This window comes from Tachypleus tridentatus, chromosome 13, assembly GCF_004210375.1.
Source record: "Tachypleus tridentatus isolate NWPU-2018 chromosome 13, ASM421037v1, whole genome shotgun sequence".
NCBI lineage: Eukaryota > Metazoa > Arthropoda > Merostomata > Xiphosura > Limulidae > Tachypleus > Tachypleus tridentatus.
In genome coordinates this window covers 244,680,711-244,700,609 of record NC_134837.1, presented here as the reverse complement: position 1 = coordinate 244,700,609, position 19,899 = coordinate 244,680,711, and the positions used below count along the sequence as shown (strand labels likewise).

The following is a 19,899-nucleotide window of genomic DNA, read 5'->3' as shown; positions in this document are numbered from 1 at the left end:
TTATTTGCTATAGGTGATGTATGGTTTTTCATCACAAACTATCGCCATTATTACATAAATGACAAACTTTGAGTGAAGTTACTCGATTACTCTCAGTAATGAACACAATTATGACAACATACAAACGACACTGATACGAGTCACAAAGAAAGAATATTGCCAAATAGAAGGTGAATTTATTAATTTAAAAAACAACATGATCGCAGAAAATATATAATAAAAGCCAAAAGGTTGTACAGTGTGCCAGTATTATATATTTACGTCGTTTGTTTTACTCAGACCATTACACATTTTCATAATGCTACACAATTGTTTTTAAATATAGAACTTGTTGAATGTGATTCTAAATAGACTTTACTGTTCTCCATAAATTCACCCAGCTTATACGTAACTTGTAAAACTCAAGAATGTTCATATGTGAACCTTATGCAAGATAACCCTCGTTGTGAGTAGTCCTTCGTTACATTTGCTGTATGCCATTGAAAATTGGTCTGTTGTAAAAAAAAATCTCGCACGATTAGTCTTGTTCCTGTGTAAACTGCATGATAGGTCAGAATTTAAGTCTACTTTTCCCGAGTACCATTAATATCTTGTTGATTACCCCAACTTTTTACTTATCTCCATTGTGTTTCACTGCAGATGCTGTGTATTAACTATGATACCGTGCTCCCCTTACCACTGAACAAATTGTTAGTGATAGTCATAGGACAGTTCAATCTTAGACTTATCTCTATACGACAAATGTCTCCAGCTTTGTCCATTCCATTGTTTATACCACAATGCACATTTGAACTTTTTGGTTTGGTTGCCTTTTCCCTGCATAGTTTTGCTTCTAATAACTACGCTGCATTGAAACCAATTGGTGCTAATTTTTATGTTATTGTTCTCCAGCAGTCGTTCAACTTGTAAAGAAAATATAAGAAATATTAAACATAATTTGTGGAGAGTTTAGGTTTCATACCTTGACCACTTATATTTGTAAACAGGGTCAGCTTTACCTACTCTTTTGCTAAACCTTTTTCATGTAAAATAACTCTGATCAGCCAAAAATTTCATTTACAATCTCTATCAATGTATTTCAGTCCCTTGAGCAATTAGATTAAAACTACTGCTACTGCTTGGTTACTGACTGTTCTATATCTTGTTGCTCTTTTTAAAAATATATGTGGATGTTAAACATTCAAACCCATTAAATGACAACCAACAACTGTGAAAATTATCAGGAGGAGTAAACCTCATTTTCGTACCATAAAGCGATGGAATTTACGTTGTATCTGCTTTTTATACTATTTTAGTTCCTTATTGTTTTCATAACTATAGCTCCATTATTATACCGATTAATGTTTTGTGTATTACTTTCGTGAATACGTCATATAAACAACTTGCATTATGAAAGGAAAGTTTGTTTTAGAATTTCGCGCAAAGCTACACGAAGGCTATTTGCGTTAGTCGTCACTAATGTACCAGTGTAAGACTAAAGGGAAGGGCAACTAACTTACCGCTAACTCTTGGGCTAATCTTTCACCAACGAATAGTGAGATTGACCATCACGTTATAACGCTCCCACGACTGAAAGAGCAACCATGTTTGGTGTGACGAGAATTCAAACTCGCAACCCTCGGATTACGAGTCGAGTGTTTTTACCACCCGGTCATGCCGGGCCAAGGAAAGTTTTGAAAATATAAAATGAGATTAACTACTGTCAGGGATGATGGTGTTTTAACCAAGTTAACATACAAAAGTCGACAGAAGTCTTGCAATATTTTATGAAAATAATTGAATAAACATATTCATTCCAAGGTATAAAAAAACTGCATATAGGAGCTTGACCAAACAAGATATTTTATATAAAGGGCTATCTGCAAACCGATATTAACCAGCATTTATCACTGTCACTTTGTTATTTGGGCAAGACAACATGCCAACTTACAGTTAGGACTGGTGACATGATATGTTTTCATACGCGTTTTGTTTCCATCTTGTTAGGGCTGTTGGTTGGATTCGTGTTCGTAGTTTGAATGGAGAAATATGAAGGAAAACTGTCTTTCTTATAGAAAACACACAAGAGATGGTGCAGTACATATTTCTGCAGCTATTTATTATTGTGGATAAATTGCTTTGTATATCCTCCAAATAAAAGTCAATAGTGCCTTATGAAGGAATCATTTGGAAACGTTATTTCTGTTTTATGCGAGAGCACAGTTTGGTTGTATATTTGCATTCCAGTGTGACAATATCACTGACACTAGCGCTTGTATTGTACTGGATTATTTCGACCTGGAGGATGTTACAAGTTTGCTTTTTTCAGCAAAGTATCCAAATTGTAATCCAAATAAAATCTGTTGGACAGAACTAAACCGCAAAATTGGTAACCACAACCCTAAATAAGCTACTGTGTCTCAGTTGCAACGACTTATAGTGATAACTTGGGATGAAATAATGGTGGATTCCAGTAATAGTTTCTCAAAAGCATGTCTCGTCGCCTCGTTGAAGTTACTAGAGTGTGGGGAGGACCAACAACGTACCAATTGTTTAATATAAACTGATATAAGATTATACATGCTATTAATAATAATTTGATATTATGTTTTGTCATAACATATGATTTTGTAAGATTTTGCTGTAATCGGTGAAATGCTGAATTGCACATATTTTTACAAATGTCTGATAAAATTGTTTGCTATTCTAATAAATCGTTCATGATGTCCACAGAACGTGTGTCACTATAAAAATTACATATGTAGATGTTTAATATAATATGAATTTCCTAGTTTTAGTTAGACTTAGTTTATTCATTACAAAATATGCAAACATTATGACTGTATCATTACATTACGTGACACAAATTTTGTTCCTGGATAGTACTTTTTTTGTGAAAACGGGCAAAGTTGCACATTTTCATTTACATAAGGTCTGAATAAAACAAATATGAATTAAGATTTACATGCATTTATACTAAAGTTATACAAAAATGTTTAGAAGTGAGCAGTTTTATAAGATTTGCGACTGTAATGTAAATCACTTTCAAGTATCAGCCCCCAAATATAGTCTCCCATCATGTTTTCGTTATACGCTCCCAGGTCTCAAAAGCAAAGTTTGAAGAGAAAAATAGGTCTTTTTCTATTTACTTTAGGCATAAGCAATTGAGAAAAAAACATTTTCTGCCCAGGAACAAGAAAAAGTAAAAATTTTGTTACATGGTGTTAAAGATCGATACACTGGTTTTGTTTTCACAAGTGATATGGCTAAAATGATAAACATTATCAGAAAAATAAATGTCTTAAAATAAAGTTTCATCAAACTCTACTATATGAATTCTGTTCATTTGTTTGTTTTGAATTTCGCGCAAAACTACTCGAGGACTATCTGTGCTAGCCGTCCCTAATTTAGCAGTGTCAAAAGAGACAAAGAGAAGGCAGCTAATCATCACCACCCACCGCCAACTCTTCGGGCTACTCTTTTACCAACGAATAGTGGGATTGAGCCTCACATTATAACGCCACCACGGCTAAAAGGGCGATCATATTTGGTGCGACCGGGATTTGAACCCGCGACCCTCAGATTACTAGTCGAACGCCTTAACCCACCTGGCCCCGGCCCTTATATGAATTCTTAATCAAAATTAAAACACCAGGTCACATACGTTATTTTAACATTAATACGATTGTCCAGCATGGCCGAGTGGCTATAGCGCTCTGCTCTTAGTCTGTCACACTATACATGTTCACCCTTTCACTTTATAATGTGACGGGAAATCAAATTATTCGTTAATAAAATAGGATCCTAAGAGTTGGCGGTATGTGGTGATGTCTAACTGTCTTCTCTCTAATATTATTTTATTATTATTATTATTATCTCCATGAGATTCCATCAAGGAACATAGGGCCGCAATCGCTTGCGGATTCTTCAACAGGTATTTAAGTGAGTAGGTTGTTAGCCCGATGCACCGAGCCGTCCCTAATTTAGTAGTGTAAGACTAGAGGGAAGGCAGCTAGTCATCACCACCCACCGCCAACTCTTGGGCTACTCTTTTACCAACGAATAGTGAGATTGACTGTCACATTATAACGCCCCCACGGCTGGGAGGGCGAGCAGGTTTGGCGCGACGCGAGCGCGAACCCGCGACCCTCGGATTTCGAGTCGCACGCCTTACGCGCTTGGCCATGCCAGGCCCTTTCTCTAATATTACTGCTAAATTAGAGACGGCTAGCGCAGGTAACCCTCGTGAAGCTTTGCGCGAAATTCAACAAAAATACAAACTAACCATTGCTACGATAATTAAAAGATGGTTCACAAAGCTGGGATTTAAGTTTTCATTGATATCTACAAAGAACAGCCAGTGGTTTTGATTTCATTTAGTTAACAAATGCTGTATTGTTTAACTTTTAGAAACAATAGACAGAAAGGACTGATGGCGTATGCGACTTTTATTTCTTTGGTTGAAGCATTCTCTAAACATTACATTTCTTTGTATTTTGCTTCTCATTTGTCGATTTGGGATTAAAAATACCATTGTTCTTTCTCCTATAACTATGTAACCTAACAATAAATCCTGGACGACCAATATAATGTACACCTATTTGATCTAACTATTTAGTTATAAATTTATTCATTTTTTATAAATAAATATTATGCTACTACTCAACAGGTTGTTCTGTTGTTGCTGTTTTTCTCAAATCCCCGATGAGACAGCGATATGTCTAAAAACCTGAAATCCGAGATTAAATTCCACGCAGAGTACACAGCAGATAACCCATCGTAACTTTCCTCTAGAAAAAGCAAACATTTTGTTTTTGATGCTACGGACAATTTTATGTATTTAGTTAATTATTGGTAGTAACTGGCTAATAACACTATGTAACAAAATTTTTACTTTTCTTGTTCCTGAGCAGAAAATGTTATTTCTCAATTGCTTATGCCTAAAGTAAATGGAAAAGACCTATTTTATTCTTCAAATTTTGCTTTCGTGACCTGGGAGCGTATAACAAAAACATGATGGGAGACTATATTTAGGGGGTGATACGTAAAAGTGATTTACATGACAGTCGCAAATCTCGTAAAACTACTCACTTCTGAACATTTTTGTACAACTTTAGTATAAATACATGTAAATCTTGATTCATATGTTGTTTTATTCAGATATTATGAAAATGAAAATGTGCAAATTTGTCCTTTTTTACATAGAAAATAGGTTAATTTCTAAATTTCATTATCCAGGTCATAAAAGCAAAGTTTGAAGGGAATAATGGCCATTTTCTGTACTTTTACAACATAAGTAATTAAGAAATAACACATGCTATCCAAGAAGAAAATCTGTGTTACAAAGTGTAATATATTTGTAACAGAATGATTGCCTCTGTACATTAAAACGTCGTCCCTGATGTAATTCTATCAAAGCAGATCTTTCGTGAAAGTAAACTATGAGCTTTTTGAACTTATAATTGACGAAATGTCAGTTTTTCGTTTTCATGTCATTTACAGCTTTAATAAGTATAAAAAATAACATTTCGTTTAATATGAACGCTATTATTTTAGAAAAAGGGATCTAATATATTTCTTCAACAAATCATAAATAATGCCAAATGCATCATAATTATGTTCAGACGTGGTCAGACCTGTTTTTTATATCAATATATTTCTCAAATCAAAGAAAAGCTATAAATATGTTTTTTATTTTAAAAGTAATCCTTCCAATGCAGGGTAACTGTGTTTTATACTACAGCTAATTAATTATCCAGGTAGTTTTTCAAACTTCTTAATTAAATTTTCTAACATGGTCTATTACATCCGTTTTATTTTTATTCAAAGCCATTTAGCTATTCTTCTTTGTACGTAACCAGCACTAAATTTAACCTGTTGTATTAAACTATACTCTTAATGTTCATTAACAATACATGTTATTCAACGTCATATTTTAGAATAAGAAGTCTATGATCGTACTATTTGTGTTACATTACAAAACTGAACTCACTAATAGAAAGTAGATTTACTTTAAACATAAATAACCTTTTTTCACATGCGCATTAACTACGAACATTTTGTCAAAATAACTTACATTTTCTTCTCTTTGAACTAATTTTTCATCCAGTTTGACAAAACTTTCCTGGTTAAGTTTTATGTTCCAAAATATTTTTTCATTAAATCTGATGAGCTCTATATGCTAACCATCTCTTTAATCGGCAAGAATAAACAGTACATGCCAGTCAATAAACACTTTGCTAAATCAGTATGCAAACAGTCTCTTCAAGTACGTTACTAAATGTGCATGCTAACAGTGCTATAATGCTTGTTTGTGTATTTGTGCCAACTTCTCCTACAGATTTGTAACTAGCAATATCAGGCTTAGATGAGTTCTCCGGATGGTTTGACGGGTTATATTGTTTGTGTGTTGGAGCTTTCCCCCACCTATGAGATACCAATGAGTTTGCAGCACCTCCAGAAGGTAATCCTTAACTGAGTTAGACTAGGAGTAGGTTTACAGAGTTACTGAACCCGAATATGACATTGTATGTATTTTTATTGGCCTCCCTCAGGAACTGAGGTTGCTATGTTTCAAACTGTATTCATACGTCACACACAAGCTTGCGGTACCAGATGTGGAAAATGTACTCAGACACCACAAGAATGTATTCTAAAAGGATATGTTTGGGAGAAGAGAACCCTTTTAGAGTAAGAATAGCAGTAGATGGGTATTATAGAGGAACTTGATCAGTACATGCGATTTTATATGAATTATGAAGAAATCTTTGAACCATGAAACAGAGCCTGAGAATTTTATACCAGTCTTTTTTATTGATGTTAGTAAGCTCTAAACACATAGACTTTTGAGACGGATTTCTTGTATACTATCAGTCTTTTCGATCAGAGCTGATAAACTCTATACCATAGCGATAATTTTACATCATAAGGGGATTAGCTTATTTTACGAAGGAATTAGAGATATAGGGTTTTCGTATTTTGAGTTTTATCCTTCAAAGTATATTGTTAGTTCACTTAATTTTTTTAAACTGTACAAATTCTTTGACCATTTGGTTATTCCTTCAGCACGAATGTCTTTACGAATCAGTAGTTTAATGAGGTTTTTCTCACAACAGATAGTCGGAATACTTATGCAAGTTATGTAACTGGTTTTCAAATTACAATATCGATATATATTTCCTACTCTTGTAGAATAGTATTTAACGTCAAATGACTGAGTCCTTGAAACAGCATTTATGACATACTTGTATTCAGCAACCCTTTATCACCATCAGATGCGTCGAACAAACTTGTGCAAAATTGTACTCTCTGTGATAAATTCTGAAAATGCGCTCACCTGAAATATGTTATTGATTGATAAGCGCTAAGCTTCATAATAAGCTTATCTGTGCTCTGTTCACCGTATCTTAGCATTGTAAATTTGTAAACTGCTGGTGACCCACGGGGCGACAACCTAAACACCTAAAAAATGTTAAGAACAAATTACAAGAACTTATTGTTATTTGTAATGTATTTTATGATCAGCAGAAATAGATCCTAATGAGGAACAGTTAAATAACATAACTGACCAATAATGGATGTCAACCTTTGAACTTTAAAACACTTCATAGAGAAATATCCAGTGTTATTTCTTGGTACTTGAGTATAAAGTTAAAATAATAAATAAGACACAACGTTAAAATAGGCACTTAATTAAAATTATTTTAATTAGGGCCAACCTATAACCATTAAAAAGTTGATTCTAAAGAAGCAACGTCGAAACATGTGGACTAAACTTTTTGGAGATCATTTACTCACAGTAATTAAAATGTTTTTCGTTATGTACCTGTTTTAACATTGAGTTTTATTTATTATTTTGATGGATAAATTTTGTTAAGATTTGTTACTCGCAGCTGAACTACTTACTGTTTTTGAATTTCGCACAAAGCTACTCAAGGGTTATCTGCGCTAGCCGCCCCTAATGTAGCAGTGTAAGACTAGAAGGAAGGCAGCTAGTCATCACCACCCACCGCCAAATCTTGAGCTACCCTTTTACCAACGAATAGAGGAATTGAACGTTACATTATAACGCCCCCACGACTGAAAGGGCGAGCATGTTTGGTGCGAGCGGGATTCGAACCCGCGCCCCTTGAATTACGAGTCGAACGCCTTAATACACTTGGCCATGCCGGGCCCGAACTACTTACTGTATTTTGACAGAAAGTGGATCGTGTTAAATTATTTTTTAAATGCAGTAAAATGTTTTTTATTTTGTGTAACAGACGTTCCTTTTAAAATTATTCAGTTATGTGCAACAAAATTGTTTTTCCGTTAACCATAACAAGTTTCGTATGCTAATCACCTCCAGTAACTATTAATAAACTTTGTGTACCAACAGTCTATTCAACCAGTACACTGATAAATCTTGTCTTTAATTTACTTTAACAAATTCCATATATTAGCACTCTTCCATTGAATTGGTAAAATCTGTATGTCGTCGAAGTTTCCAACCAACATTTTGTCATAGCAGTGATAACAATCAGGAGTGCACTTTTATATACAAAATTGATTGTCATTCAACAATGCTAAACTCTGCATTCAAAATACAAATTTACTTTGAATATTCAGATTCCTTTAATGTAATGAAATGTACTTTACATAATAAGTTTAATCAATAAAACAGAAGTTCAAAGTAAGATTGAGATGCATGTTTGCAGGTATAATCTAAGAAAAACGTATGTTTTCCTTTATACAGAAATAGTTTAGTTGAGTATAGGTATTATGTTATATAATCAAGTATAAATGGCTTTTAATTTATTTTCAAGAAAGAAACAAACTATATTTAAACTTATTTTTCGTTTCATCTATACGTTTCATAGCACCTCCGAAAGAATTTATTTTCACGTTAAGCTACGAAACAAACGATGACCTACGACTGCAGTGTGAAGCTAAGGGAGTCTTTCCACATCCAGAACTGAAGTTGTATAAGATGACTGCTACAGAGAAGCTGCAGGATCTGGCAGCAGTTGTAGTTCAGATGATTGCTCATGATCCGTATAATGGTTATAATGTCACTGTCGTGAAATCTCTAAATATAAACACGTTGTCTCGTAATGAGCCCACTATATTTGAATGCGTACTTACTATTAACGGAACAAAATTCATGAGAGAAAGAAGGCTTTTTTATTACCCAGGTAAGCCTATTGTTCATATTAAAAATAATTAAGAACCAACTACAGTTTCTGTGTATTCGTTTACTATAGTTTTTGTGCTTTTATATTCCTTCCAATATCTTAGTGGAATTAATCGTCTACTTTGTTTGTTAATTTTTGGATAGTTTTTACACGTTAAGATTATTTTAAGTAGATAGGATCATCATGAAAAATCCTGAAGAATCAGCTTTTCTACAATTTGAAGTTTTTAGTTTATAATTAAACGATGTTTGTAATTTGTCCCAACGAATTACTCATGAATCCGCAATATTGTTAAGTCATTATGATCTTGCCTGGAAGATAAACTCAAGTAAGGATTTCCGGTCTTTGGATTTTTAACATAAAATTTCTTCTTACGTTTTTTTTTACAACCGCAGAGGTGTTGTTTAAAATTCCCATTTTTCGAATGTTTTTAAAGTTTTCGAATAAGTTTTAAATATAAATGATGGAGGTAACAACACTCAACAAAATGTAAAATTTAAAAATAAAATCTAAAATGCGATAGAAAAATTTCATTATTTAAAACCAACGTTTCATCACTGCTAACGTTGTTTTTAAATGATGCATTTTTTTCTATCCATTTAAGCTGTTTATGAATTTTTAAAAGATAGTTTAACCACTCTTCATACTGTGTAATATAGGTGATTCTTTTTTTAAAAAGTTAGTATAGTTCCAAACCTTGTATTTGTTATGTATCAACTTTAACATCTTCTAAATTAATTATTGTTATATTGTGTCAAGCAATATATATTTTATACTTTTATTGTAAAGTATTTTCAACTTGAAGGTGTAAAATTTCATCAGTTTAATCGTTGAATATCAGGTATAAATCGGAGCGTTGAACGATATAATTTATATTTTGAACTCTACACTTTTCTTTTTTGGATATATTTCAATTGAAAAGATCTTTTGATTTCTATATAAAGGTGCGAATGATAAGACAAAATTATTAGATATTTACCTTACAAGACTGAAGTGTTTATTCGCCCTAATAACAAATTTTCTGTAAAATATGAGCTTCACATCTCTCTCTATATTCTTTTAAACGAGGTATTGTATGAACACTATAGTAAAAGTAAAGGTTTGTTTCTTTGAATTGCGCGCAAATCTACACGAGGGCTATCTGCGCTAGTCGTCCCTAATTTTGCAGTGTAAGACTAGAGGGAAGGCAGCTAGTCATCGCCACCCACCGCCAACTCTTGGGCTACTCTTTTACCAACGAATAGTGGGATTGACCATCGCATTATGACGTCCCCACGGCTGAAAGGGCGAGCATGTTTGGTGTGACCCGGATTCGAACTAGCGACCCTCGAATTACGAGTCGAACGCCTTAACATACTTGGCCATGCCGAGCCTAAAAGTAAAGGAGTTAAAGTGTATGTGTATATATACATGTTTAGTTGCATATATTTTTTTATAATTAACTGAAGTAGTTCTGTATTTGCTAGTTTTGAAAATACATTATTCTAATTCATCAGAGGTAAGATTAGGAATACAGATGACTTCAAATGGGCTTTTTTAATAAAAATTTCACAAATGAGGAAGTTGTACCTTAGATGTTTAGTACATTACCAGATTGTGAAAAGATATATTTCTTGACATTTCATTAGAAGTAGCTGGAAATGAAATGACTGCGTCAGAATAACTTTTTTAAACAAATATATTACTATAGAATTTCAAATATAGTTTGATTTGTTTCTTTTAACGGAAAGTTACATGACTTCTATCTGCGTTTTGCCGGCTGTGGAGAACCTATGTCCAGGTTTAAACGTTTTGAGTTCATAAACGCATCAATGACCCACTGGACACAATTTTAGTTTTTGTATAAATTATTGCTGAGCATTACATGCCATCTCTTATGTATTTCATGTGGTTTACTGATGTTGCCTACCTCTCAAGTGGTTAGGTCCTTTATAATGTTAAAAATTATTTTTCGATACCAGTGGTGAATACATTACAGATAAACCCATTGTGTAGCTTTATGTTTGAGAATAAACAAACAGACAAACAAAATTCAATTATAATAACACATTCATTGTTATAGTAATTAGAATATTTCCAACAAAATGTTAAAACATAGTAATAATAACACAATCAAGTGAAGATGGTTACCATTATCTTCGTCATTCGTAAATAAATTTTACATTTGTTCATTCATTTTAACCTAACACATGTTCAGAGAGTTCCTGTGACATCGTATGAAACATAAATACTGCTAAATCAGTAACATATTGTAACATAGGTAAGCCGTAACACTGCAAGCACTTATTTCTTGACGAATTATCGATATTTATTTTTTTGCATTTAATGTATCTACTTGCTGTAAATTTTAAGCTAACAATGATTAATAGATTTGATCTTTATGATAAAAACAGTAGCTTTACAAAAATCTTTTTTTTAACATATGAATGTAATTTTGTAATGATTTTTTCAGTTATATTGGTATATATCAAGAGAATAACATTCCTGATGTGCGTATTAACTGTTAACTAAGCTTATATGTTATTTTGTCATGAAGTTTAGGTAATCAAGAAATTTTACAAAATCGCAAATGTATATACTGAACAAAGGAAAATGTGTTATATAATAAGCAAAATAGCATGAATATAAGTTTCTTTTTAATTTCGCGCAAAGCTACACGAGGACTATCTGCGCTACCGTCCTTAATTTACTTGTGTAAAACTAGAGGAAAAACAACTAGTCATCACCAACACCGCCAACTGTTAAACTACTAATTTGCCATCGAATAATGTGATTGATCGTCACATTATAACATCCCCACAGATGAAAAGGTGAGCATATTTGGTCTGACCGAAATTTGAGCCCGTAACTCCCTAAGATTATGAATAGAGCATCCTAACACCTGGCCATGCCGAGCTACTATGAGTGTAAAGTAACAGTTTCAAACAGAAGTTAATAGGAAAAAACATCAGTAAAAGGTTGGAATAGTTGATTCAGTTTAAAAGACAGAGATTATGACTTGTTAATAAACTAAGAAGCAAGGATAATAAAGGATTTAACTCTTAGGTAAGTAAAATCACGTTTATACAGGTACACGATTTTACCCTCGAACTATGAATAACATCTTAGTAATTACCTGAAACCATCAATTGATTTCAGTGGGCTTGCTGTTCTGATCTTAATATAAAGCCCTCCAGTGGCACAGTGGCATGTCTTTGATATGTTTTGATACCTGTGGTGGGTAGAGCACAGATAGCCCATTGTGTAGCTTTGCACATAATTCTAAACAAACACAACTTAGTCTAAATTTTTTTCATAAATAGGCTTAAACGGTAATATTTAATGAACTCAACTTAAGATGTATGGTATACTCAAACGTAGCCACAGGCGCCTATTAAATGCTAATGTGAACTTATATTACGAAGTTTAAACTAAACTCAAATGAGTGAAAAATTAATAACAAATATTGAATTTCTATTGTACAATTCAAGTGATCTATATCAAACTAGAACTGAAATTATCCTGATTAATTTTACATTCTTATCTAGTCAACTTCTTGTGCTGTTAAAATCTTACATCTCATTTCTCCTACCTGTTCAGAAATATACTCCAATGAAAACTAGTAACATAGACTAACAACTGTAAATCAATTGTTTTAAGGATCAATTGTCATTTAATCTTATTTCTTGGAAACAAGTAAATGAAATCTGAAGTAATAAACTATATATGTTTTTGGTAGCCATATTACAATTTATGATTAGGCCTATTCGCCGGTTTATATCAACTATGTGCTTAAACATATGATTTTCTGGTCATAATTACCGATGTTGACTATGTTATATTAAAACGATTTTGGAGCCTCGCCAAATCGTTACAGTCCATTTAACCACGTTTCGTCATGCTCTATTTGATTACCATGTAACTTCATAATAGCCCTGCATTGTAACCCCATTGGTAAAGACTCCGTCTTGTCAAAAGCACTACCCTTTTCATTGCAAGCTTTCCATAATAACTGTCTATCTAATGTATGAGGACGATAGTTTCTTAGAGCCCGTTTCAACAGTCCAATTGCACAAAAAAGATGTATACGCTGTCTCCTGCAGGCTCCCCAGTATGGAATATTATTAATGCAGCTTTGGACAAAAGTTTGCAAAATTTCTAACAAATAAGATCATTGTTATTATGAAAAAATATAAACACATATGGCTCTGTCAAACTGAAAAATGCGTGTTATGTTAAACAACTACGTGCCTAAGTTGTATATTGCAACAGGCTCTATGGACATCATGAACGATTCATCAGAACTTCAAACAATTTTATATGAAACCTATAGAAAGATATGTAATTTAGAATTTTACTTATCACAACAAAACGTTAACAAAACATATGAAATGACAAAATATAACATCAAATTATTATTAAGTGTCTGTAACCTTAATAATATCGAAATACAACAGTATGCAAACATTTGTGCCCACTTTATCGCCGGCTGTTTGAGGTTTTGAGACAGTTGTATTGATATATCCTGAAAACATCTCGTATATTCGTGACTTTTATTGTTTGTTTAGACAGAAATCCTTGTATGTATTGGATAGTGTTCACTGAGTAAGTCACGAGAGTACATCTCATGTTATCATAAATTTAAGTAATCTTCTGTTACACTAATATAACCTGTACGTCACCGTTATGGAAACTGATATCAGTTTCATCATACATATATATTTACTCAATATACAAATGACTAGCTAGAAAATTATTTACGTTTTATTGTAGCTAAAATTCACAGATAAACTAAACGATAAAAAGAAATAATAACTGAAAAATAAATAAAACGATAACTACAAAAAAATTAATTTTTTGTCTCACTTAAATATTGATGGATTTTTACCTGTTACAAGACATCACGCTTTACTTGTGACGACTCAGCTACGACTTGTTTTTGATTTCATTATGTAGGGTTGTGTTGATCTAAAGTTATCCATGTTCTTTTGTTTTCCACGGTCATCGAGCACAAGAAATATTTCCTCTTGTAAATCGTAAGTATTCGATCTAAGCTTATAAATATATTGCAGGATAGCACTGCTGTATACTCTTCCCAAAAGCAATCAATTTTTGATGGCGTCATGCTACCTACGAACGTCAAACATTGTCAAAATATAGTTTGATACAAACAGGTCTAGCTGTGGTTGTTACATGACTTATATTAACCATATTCAAAACCTTTTTATTATAATGTATTCATCCTTCTATTCATCGCTCGTGAGATGTTATGTGATTCAGAAAACATTATGTTGAACAACCGGTTCGCCAGTGAACATTCTTTACTCAAGCGTTTTCTTCAGTGACTATTGTTTAAAGAGTTATTAGTGAAATGAAGTAATATTTACTTACATGATAATTTCTATTCACTATTTATTTCGCTAGATAAGGAAAATATTTATTAAATAGAAAGTAAAAACGACTCTGTACATAACAATGAATGACTTGTTTGTTTTCGAAAAAGTTTGTGAAACTTTGTAAATTCTACAGATATACTTCGTACTAAGTAAAGACAAAGAAATACAGCTTTTGAGGAAAGATTGCAAATCATGCTCAGAGTTTCGAAATAGTGTTAACGGTTTACAAAACGTTTCAGCAAACTGATAATATAGTGATAGAACTGGCCAAATTAATAATTTTAAAATCCTTACCGTTATTATGTAAATAATTGTTTCAGGTGTTTGTCGATAAAAGTTAGTGACTTGCAGTGAGCTCGTGAGCATGAGGTTGGTAGTAAGAATATAATAAGTTGATATTATGATCGTTAGTTTGATAAATCAACGAAAAGTAAAACTGTCTGAATTATAATCTCATTTTTATGTGTCTCGTCCTTTTGACTTTTTGTTTCGTCTCTGAAAAACAGTAGTAACTTCAAAGACGCATCTGTTGTTATTTATGAATTAAACACTTGATTTCTATTCAGTGAAGTGAAATTACTTACACGATCTTCGTGTGGAAGGTCAATTTTCATTGGGTCTATTTTCTTACAACTGTATTGACACGTGTTATGTATGATATGTTTAATTTATCTGTATAGCAAGCTTCTCTAAATTGTTAAAAGACAAATTTAAGACCGCAATTCTGTAATACTAAGTTCTATTTTGTTTGTTTGTTTTCGAATTTCGCACAAAGCTACACGAGGGCTATCTGCACTAGCCGTCCCTAATTACCAGTGTAAGACTAGAGGGAAAGCAGCTAGTCATCACCGCCAACTCTTGGGCTACTTTTTTACCAACGAATAGTGTGATTAGCCGTCACATTATAACGCCCTCATGGCCGAATGGGCGACCATGTCTGTTTTGATGGAGATTTGAACTTGCGACCCTCAGATTACGACTCGAGCGCCCTAACCCACCTGGCCATGCCCTGCTTCAGTTCTGTGTACTTGACGGTTAGACTTCTTGGCAATACTGGATAATGACTAATCCATATAAGTTAGTTTTAAGTTCACAGAATATTTTTTTTCTACGTTTCCAATAAAATATCTTTCCCACTGAAAGCTTTTTAATAATAGTTTTATTGGATATATATTTAGATCAGAAAAACTTCGTTATTTGTATGGAGATTTTCAATTGAAATAAATATTATTTTTATTTATAAATGAAGAATTTACGTAAATACATGACAACCACTATTATTAGAGGGAATAGTAGTGAAGAAGTTTAAGTAATTTTTCTTTCTGTATTCTGTATTTTTATTTCAGATGAACTTTCCAGCAAAGCTTCAAGACTGGCAATGATGAGCTTCAAAGGTTTGGTTTTCCAAATATTTGCAGTGTTTTTCAATTGTCGCACGCTACGACAAAAGATTTTCTCCTAATGTATAAACATGAAAAGTGTGGACGTTTGTATGTGAATTTGTTGGCGGGTTTCTATGTAGTGATATGTGAATATATATATATATATATATATACATATAATTGGTTTAAAATATAACACTGGAATTCTGCAGACATTAAAAGCTAATGTAAAATACTTATACATATACTAATAAAATTATTGTTGTTCCAGTCATGGAGTTTATAAAGGAATAGATGTGTTAACTGTACACTGTATTTCCCAACTAAAGAAAGGAATATTAATGGTTGGTAATTTTTTTTCTGCTTATGTTCTCGTGAGGAAGCAAACTATTATGCTTAAGTAACTTAAACAAATGAAAGGATTGTTTTGAATTATGTATGGTGTAATTTCAGTTAATTTAATCTCATATCTTGCCTTTCGATAATTTTAAAAGCAGTAATTATTCTTAGATAAAACAATTTATTCATCGTAGTAATTGTTTTCTCTGGGACTATGAAAGAAGAAGTGGAGGTCTGCTAATAAACTTGAGGTTAATGTTCACATGAGAGAGAAACACAGCAGGGAGTGGCTATATTAATACGTTGAGGAAAATATGCGTCTACTTAATACACCTCTTTCGACTTATATGAGATTATTACGTATTTTGTTTTTGTTAAGTTTTCGAATAATACCGTTTTCATTAAGTTTTTAAACGACTTTAATTAATTCCTGGTTTACTTATAGTTTTGTATTTTTATTTTTGAAAGTTTGAATCAGTTACTCTGTATTTCAGGAATCATTTCTGAATCAGGTATTGAAACAGAGGAGCAAGATATTGATTAGTATTTCCACTGTTGTTAAGTAGAAGCTACCGGGAATTAATTCGTAGAAACTTTCGTTAGTTTAAAATCAGTTAAATAACTATACTTTAAACTGTAAAGCGTTATTTATAGTTTTAAGTGACTGTTAAAATATTCTAAATCTTCTAAATATGTGTCCCAGTTGTATATCATTTTACCTACATGTATTACTAACTGTATTATCATAAAAACACAATAACATTTTACCTATTTAAAAAAAGTAAATTTATGGCACATTTGAATTTAGTACACAAATTACAATTTTCTGAAGAAACGAGACCAGTTCTTGTCAATACATTATGAAATATTCTGTACATGCTTTATCATTCTCTTCAAAATGTATAAAATCAACTTTATTTCTGTTCATAATAAAGTGTTACTTTCAAACATTCTGAACTGATGTGGTGTTACAGATTTCTCTTTCCTTTTTTCACAGCTTACATACTGTTATCTTGCAACACTTGTACCCCATTAGCACAGTGTTATGTCTGTGGATTTACAACGCTAGAATTCGAATTCTGATAGCCGTGGTGGGCAGAAAATGAATAGCAAATTGTGTTGCTTTGTGCTTAATTTCAAATAAACAGATAAATAAACGAATGGTATCATTTAAATTAATCTTTTGTTCCAAGCTTCAAATTCTAAATCCACATTTGTAAATTTTATCTGTGATTTCACAAAAGAAAAATAGGAGATGAAATTCATTTCTACACGGAGACAAATTAGTAATTAGTCAATGTATAATTTCTGACAGAAATTATTTTTCATAATAAAGCATAGTCCATAAAATTCCATTATAACCCTATCGTAAGGAAAACTTTCACATGTTCACACTAAACAAATTTCAATAGTCGTTTTTAAAGTTATACAGAATTTAGTTGTTCGGCACATAATTATTGAAATGTTTAAAATAATAAGTTTTGATATTTAAATTATATAAATAAATGAAAAAAACAGAACAATGTATGTGGCCTATTACAATCACACCTGTTTTCAGAAACTTCAACAAAGCAAATTTCAATTTGGTTGTACTTGTTGCTAATTACAGAGGAAAACTTTGGTTGATTTTATTAAAATTTAATATAGGGCTTTTTAATTAATCGAACCAGCTGTATTCTTGGGAACTACGTATCATCAGTGCAAAAATATAATAACAAATATATATATTTATATTCACAACTCAAGTCACCTAAACGTTGGTCATGAAACTGACTTTCTTCATCGTTTATAACACATTTGACCCAGTACATGCTTGAGTTCCTAATTCAGACTTGTATAAATGTTTGTTTTGTTTTTTGAATTTCGCACAAAGCTACTCGAGGTCTATCTGAGCTAGCCAATTTCTTCAGTTTTGACAAAAATATTTAAAATTACAAAAACAACAGAGTAATGAACAACTTACTCTTTAAAATTCATTAACTAATGTACTTAAAATTGATTATTCTCTTGAATGTAATAGTGCATATTTTAAGTATAATGTTTTTAGAAAATTGCACGGTTATTCATGTTACTTATTGTTCAAAGTCATTATGTATTTGCATTTGCATTTTTAATAATTTTACAATGTTGTAATAAAATACATTTCATCCTAAAAATTAGGCGTCATTCTTTAATCAAACTTGAAACTATTATACAAAACAAAGAATACTTAAAGTTACCCTGAATATTATTAATATATAATAATAATTTTTTGTTTACTTTGTTTATAGAATTAATACTATACCATAGTTGATGTCACGTAACATCTGTAGCACAGGAAGTGAATTCAGGTACAACTTGTAATTATCTGCACTTTAACAAGTCATTATAAAAATGTATACAAACACGTTGAAAAGTTTAGTGAGTTTCCTACCACTAAATAACAAAGTATGTTCGTCTACTGATGAATACTGTGAGAGAATAAACAGGCGAGGTACCGAAAACTTTTGGAATAGGCATTTCATACCCTCTGATTGAGGTGTTTTTAAAGGTGATGAACAGCATAACGTGAAGAACGCAAATCGGTCATTAGATTCCTAGCAAATGCGCTAAACATGCCAAACCTAAGCAATTCGAAGAAACCAGGCGCAAGTTATCTTATTAATGTACCAACCTATTGATCCTGAATGCTTGTTCCAGAGTTAGAATCAATAAACAATAACAGAACATGTAAGTTTTATAAATAACGTTTAACGATCTTGTTATATTCCCCGACAAGTAGAGCACCATATATGAGGACTTACAACGTTAGAAACCGGATTTCGATACCAGTAGTCAACACAGCACAGATAATTCATTGTTTAGTTTGTTTTTTTGCTTTTCTTCAAACAACCAACTGTCGTTATATAAATATGCATATAAAGCTACAAAGTGTTTGTTATTTTAAAATAAGGTAATAGCTACTACTCAGCTACATAAATATCAATAATAAAAGACTGGAAAAAAAAAGAGTAAAACATATCATAATCTTAATATTATACTTAACCCTGCAACATGCCTGAATGAAACATTAATTTATAAAAAAATGTTTAGAAATCTTGTGATGAATCTTAGCTCAAAAAATTTAAAATATAGCGAACAGTTAAAATATGAATTCATTTAATGAGTATCGTAAACAACCTAATAACACTTAAGCTAGCCTAGAACTTTTATTTTACAAAAGCAAAAAAAACAAACATTTTCAATATTCACACTACATAAGTAATCTCATAATGACTCTTTAAGATAGCTTACGTTCTACAAAATAAGCATATAAATGAGAGAAATAGTAATAATTAAATTAATTCATATGTGGAAGCTAACAATTTTATGAATAATAAATAAACACTTATTTGCCAAATACACATAATAAATTGTTTCATAACTTAATATTTACTAAATACTGAATAAATAATTACTCATTAAATATATCAAATAATATTTATAACTCAAAGCTAAATTTAGTTACGATACAGAACTTGTTGTTTTCAAACGATTCGTTTAGACTGAAACTGTTAATAGAGCTATTATTATATTCTGTTTCACTGTTGTGCAGTTTAAAGGAATGGAATGGGGTTTCTAATTTCATTCAAGCTTGCAAACAGTAGTCAATGGAAAATGTAATTAATTCAG

The 19,899-nt window shown here is 32.0% G+C and overlaps 1 protein-coding gene across 3 annotated transcripts in view; it reads left to right on the top strand.

The window, feature by feature from the left end:
• The window catches only part of LOC143238902 (uncharacterized), a 37,961-nt gene extending 19,665 nt beyond the window's left edge, over positions 1-18,296 (top strand). Inside the window, exons 3-5 of one of the 3 annotated variants that reach the window (XM_076479542.1) lie at positions 8,838-9,152; positions 15,874-15,921; positions 17,246-18,296. In XM_076479542.1, the coding sequence (XP_076335657.1) occupies positions 8,838-9,152; positions 15,874-15,921; positions 17,246-17,331 (449 nt within the window). In that variant the 3' untranslated portion in view covers positions 17,332-18,296. The other 2 variants (XM_076479544.1, XM_076479543.1) reach the window with 2 other exon arrangements.
• Positions 18,297-19,899: the final 1,603 nt, after the last annotated feature.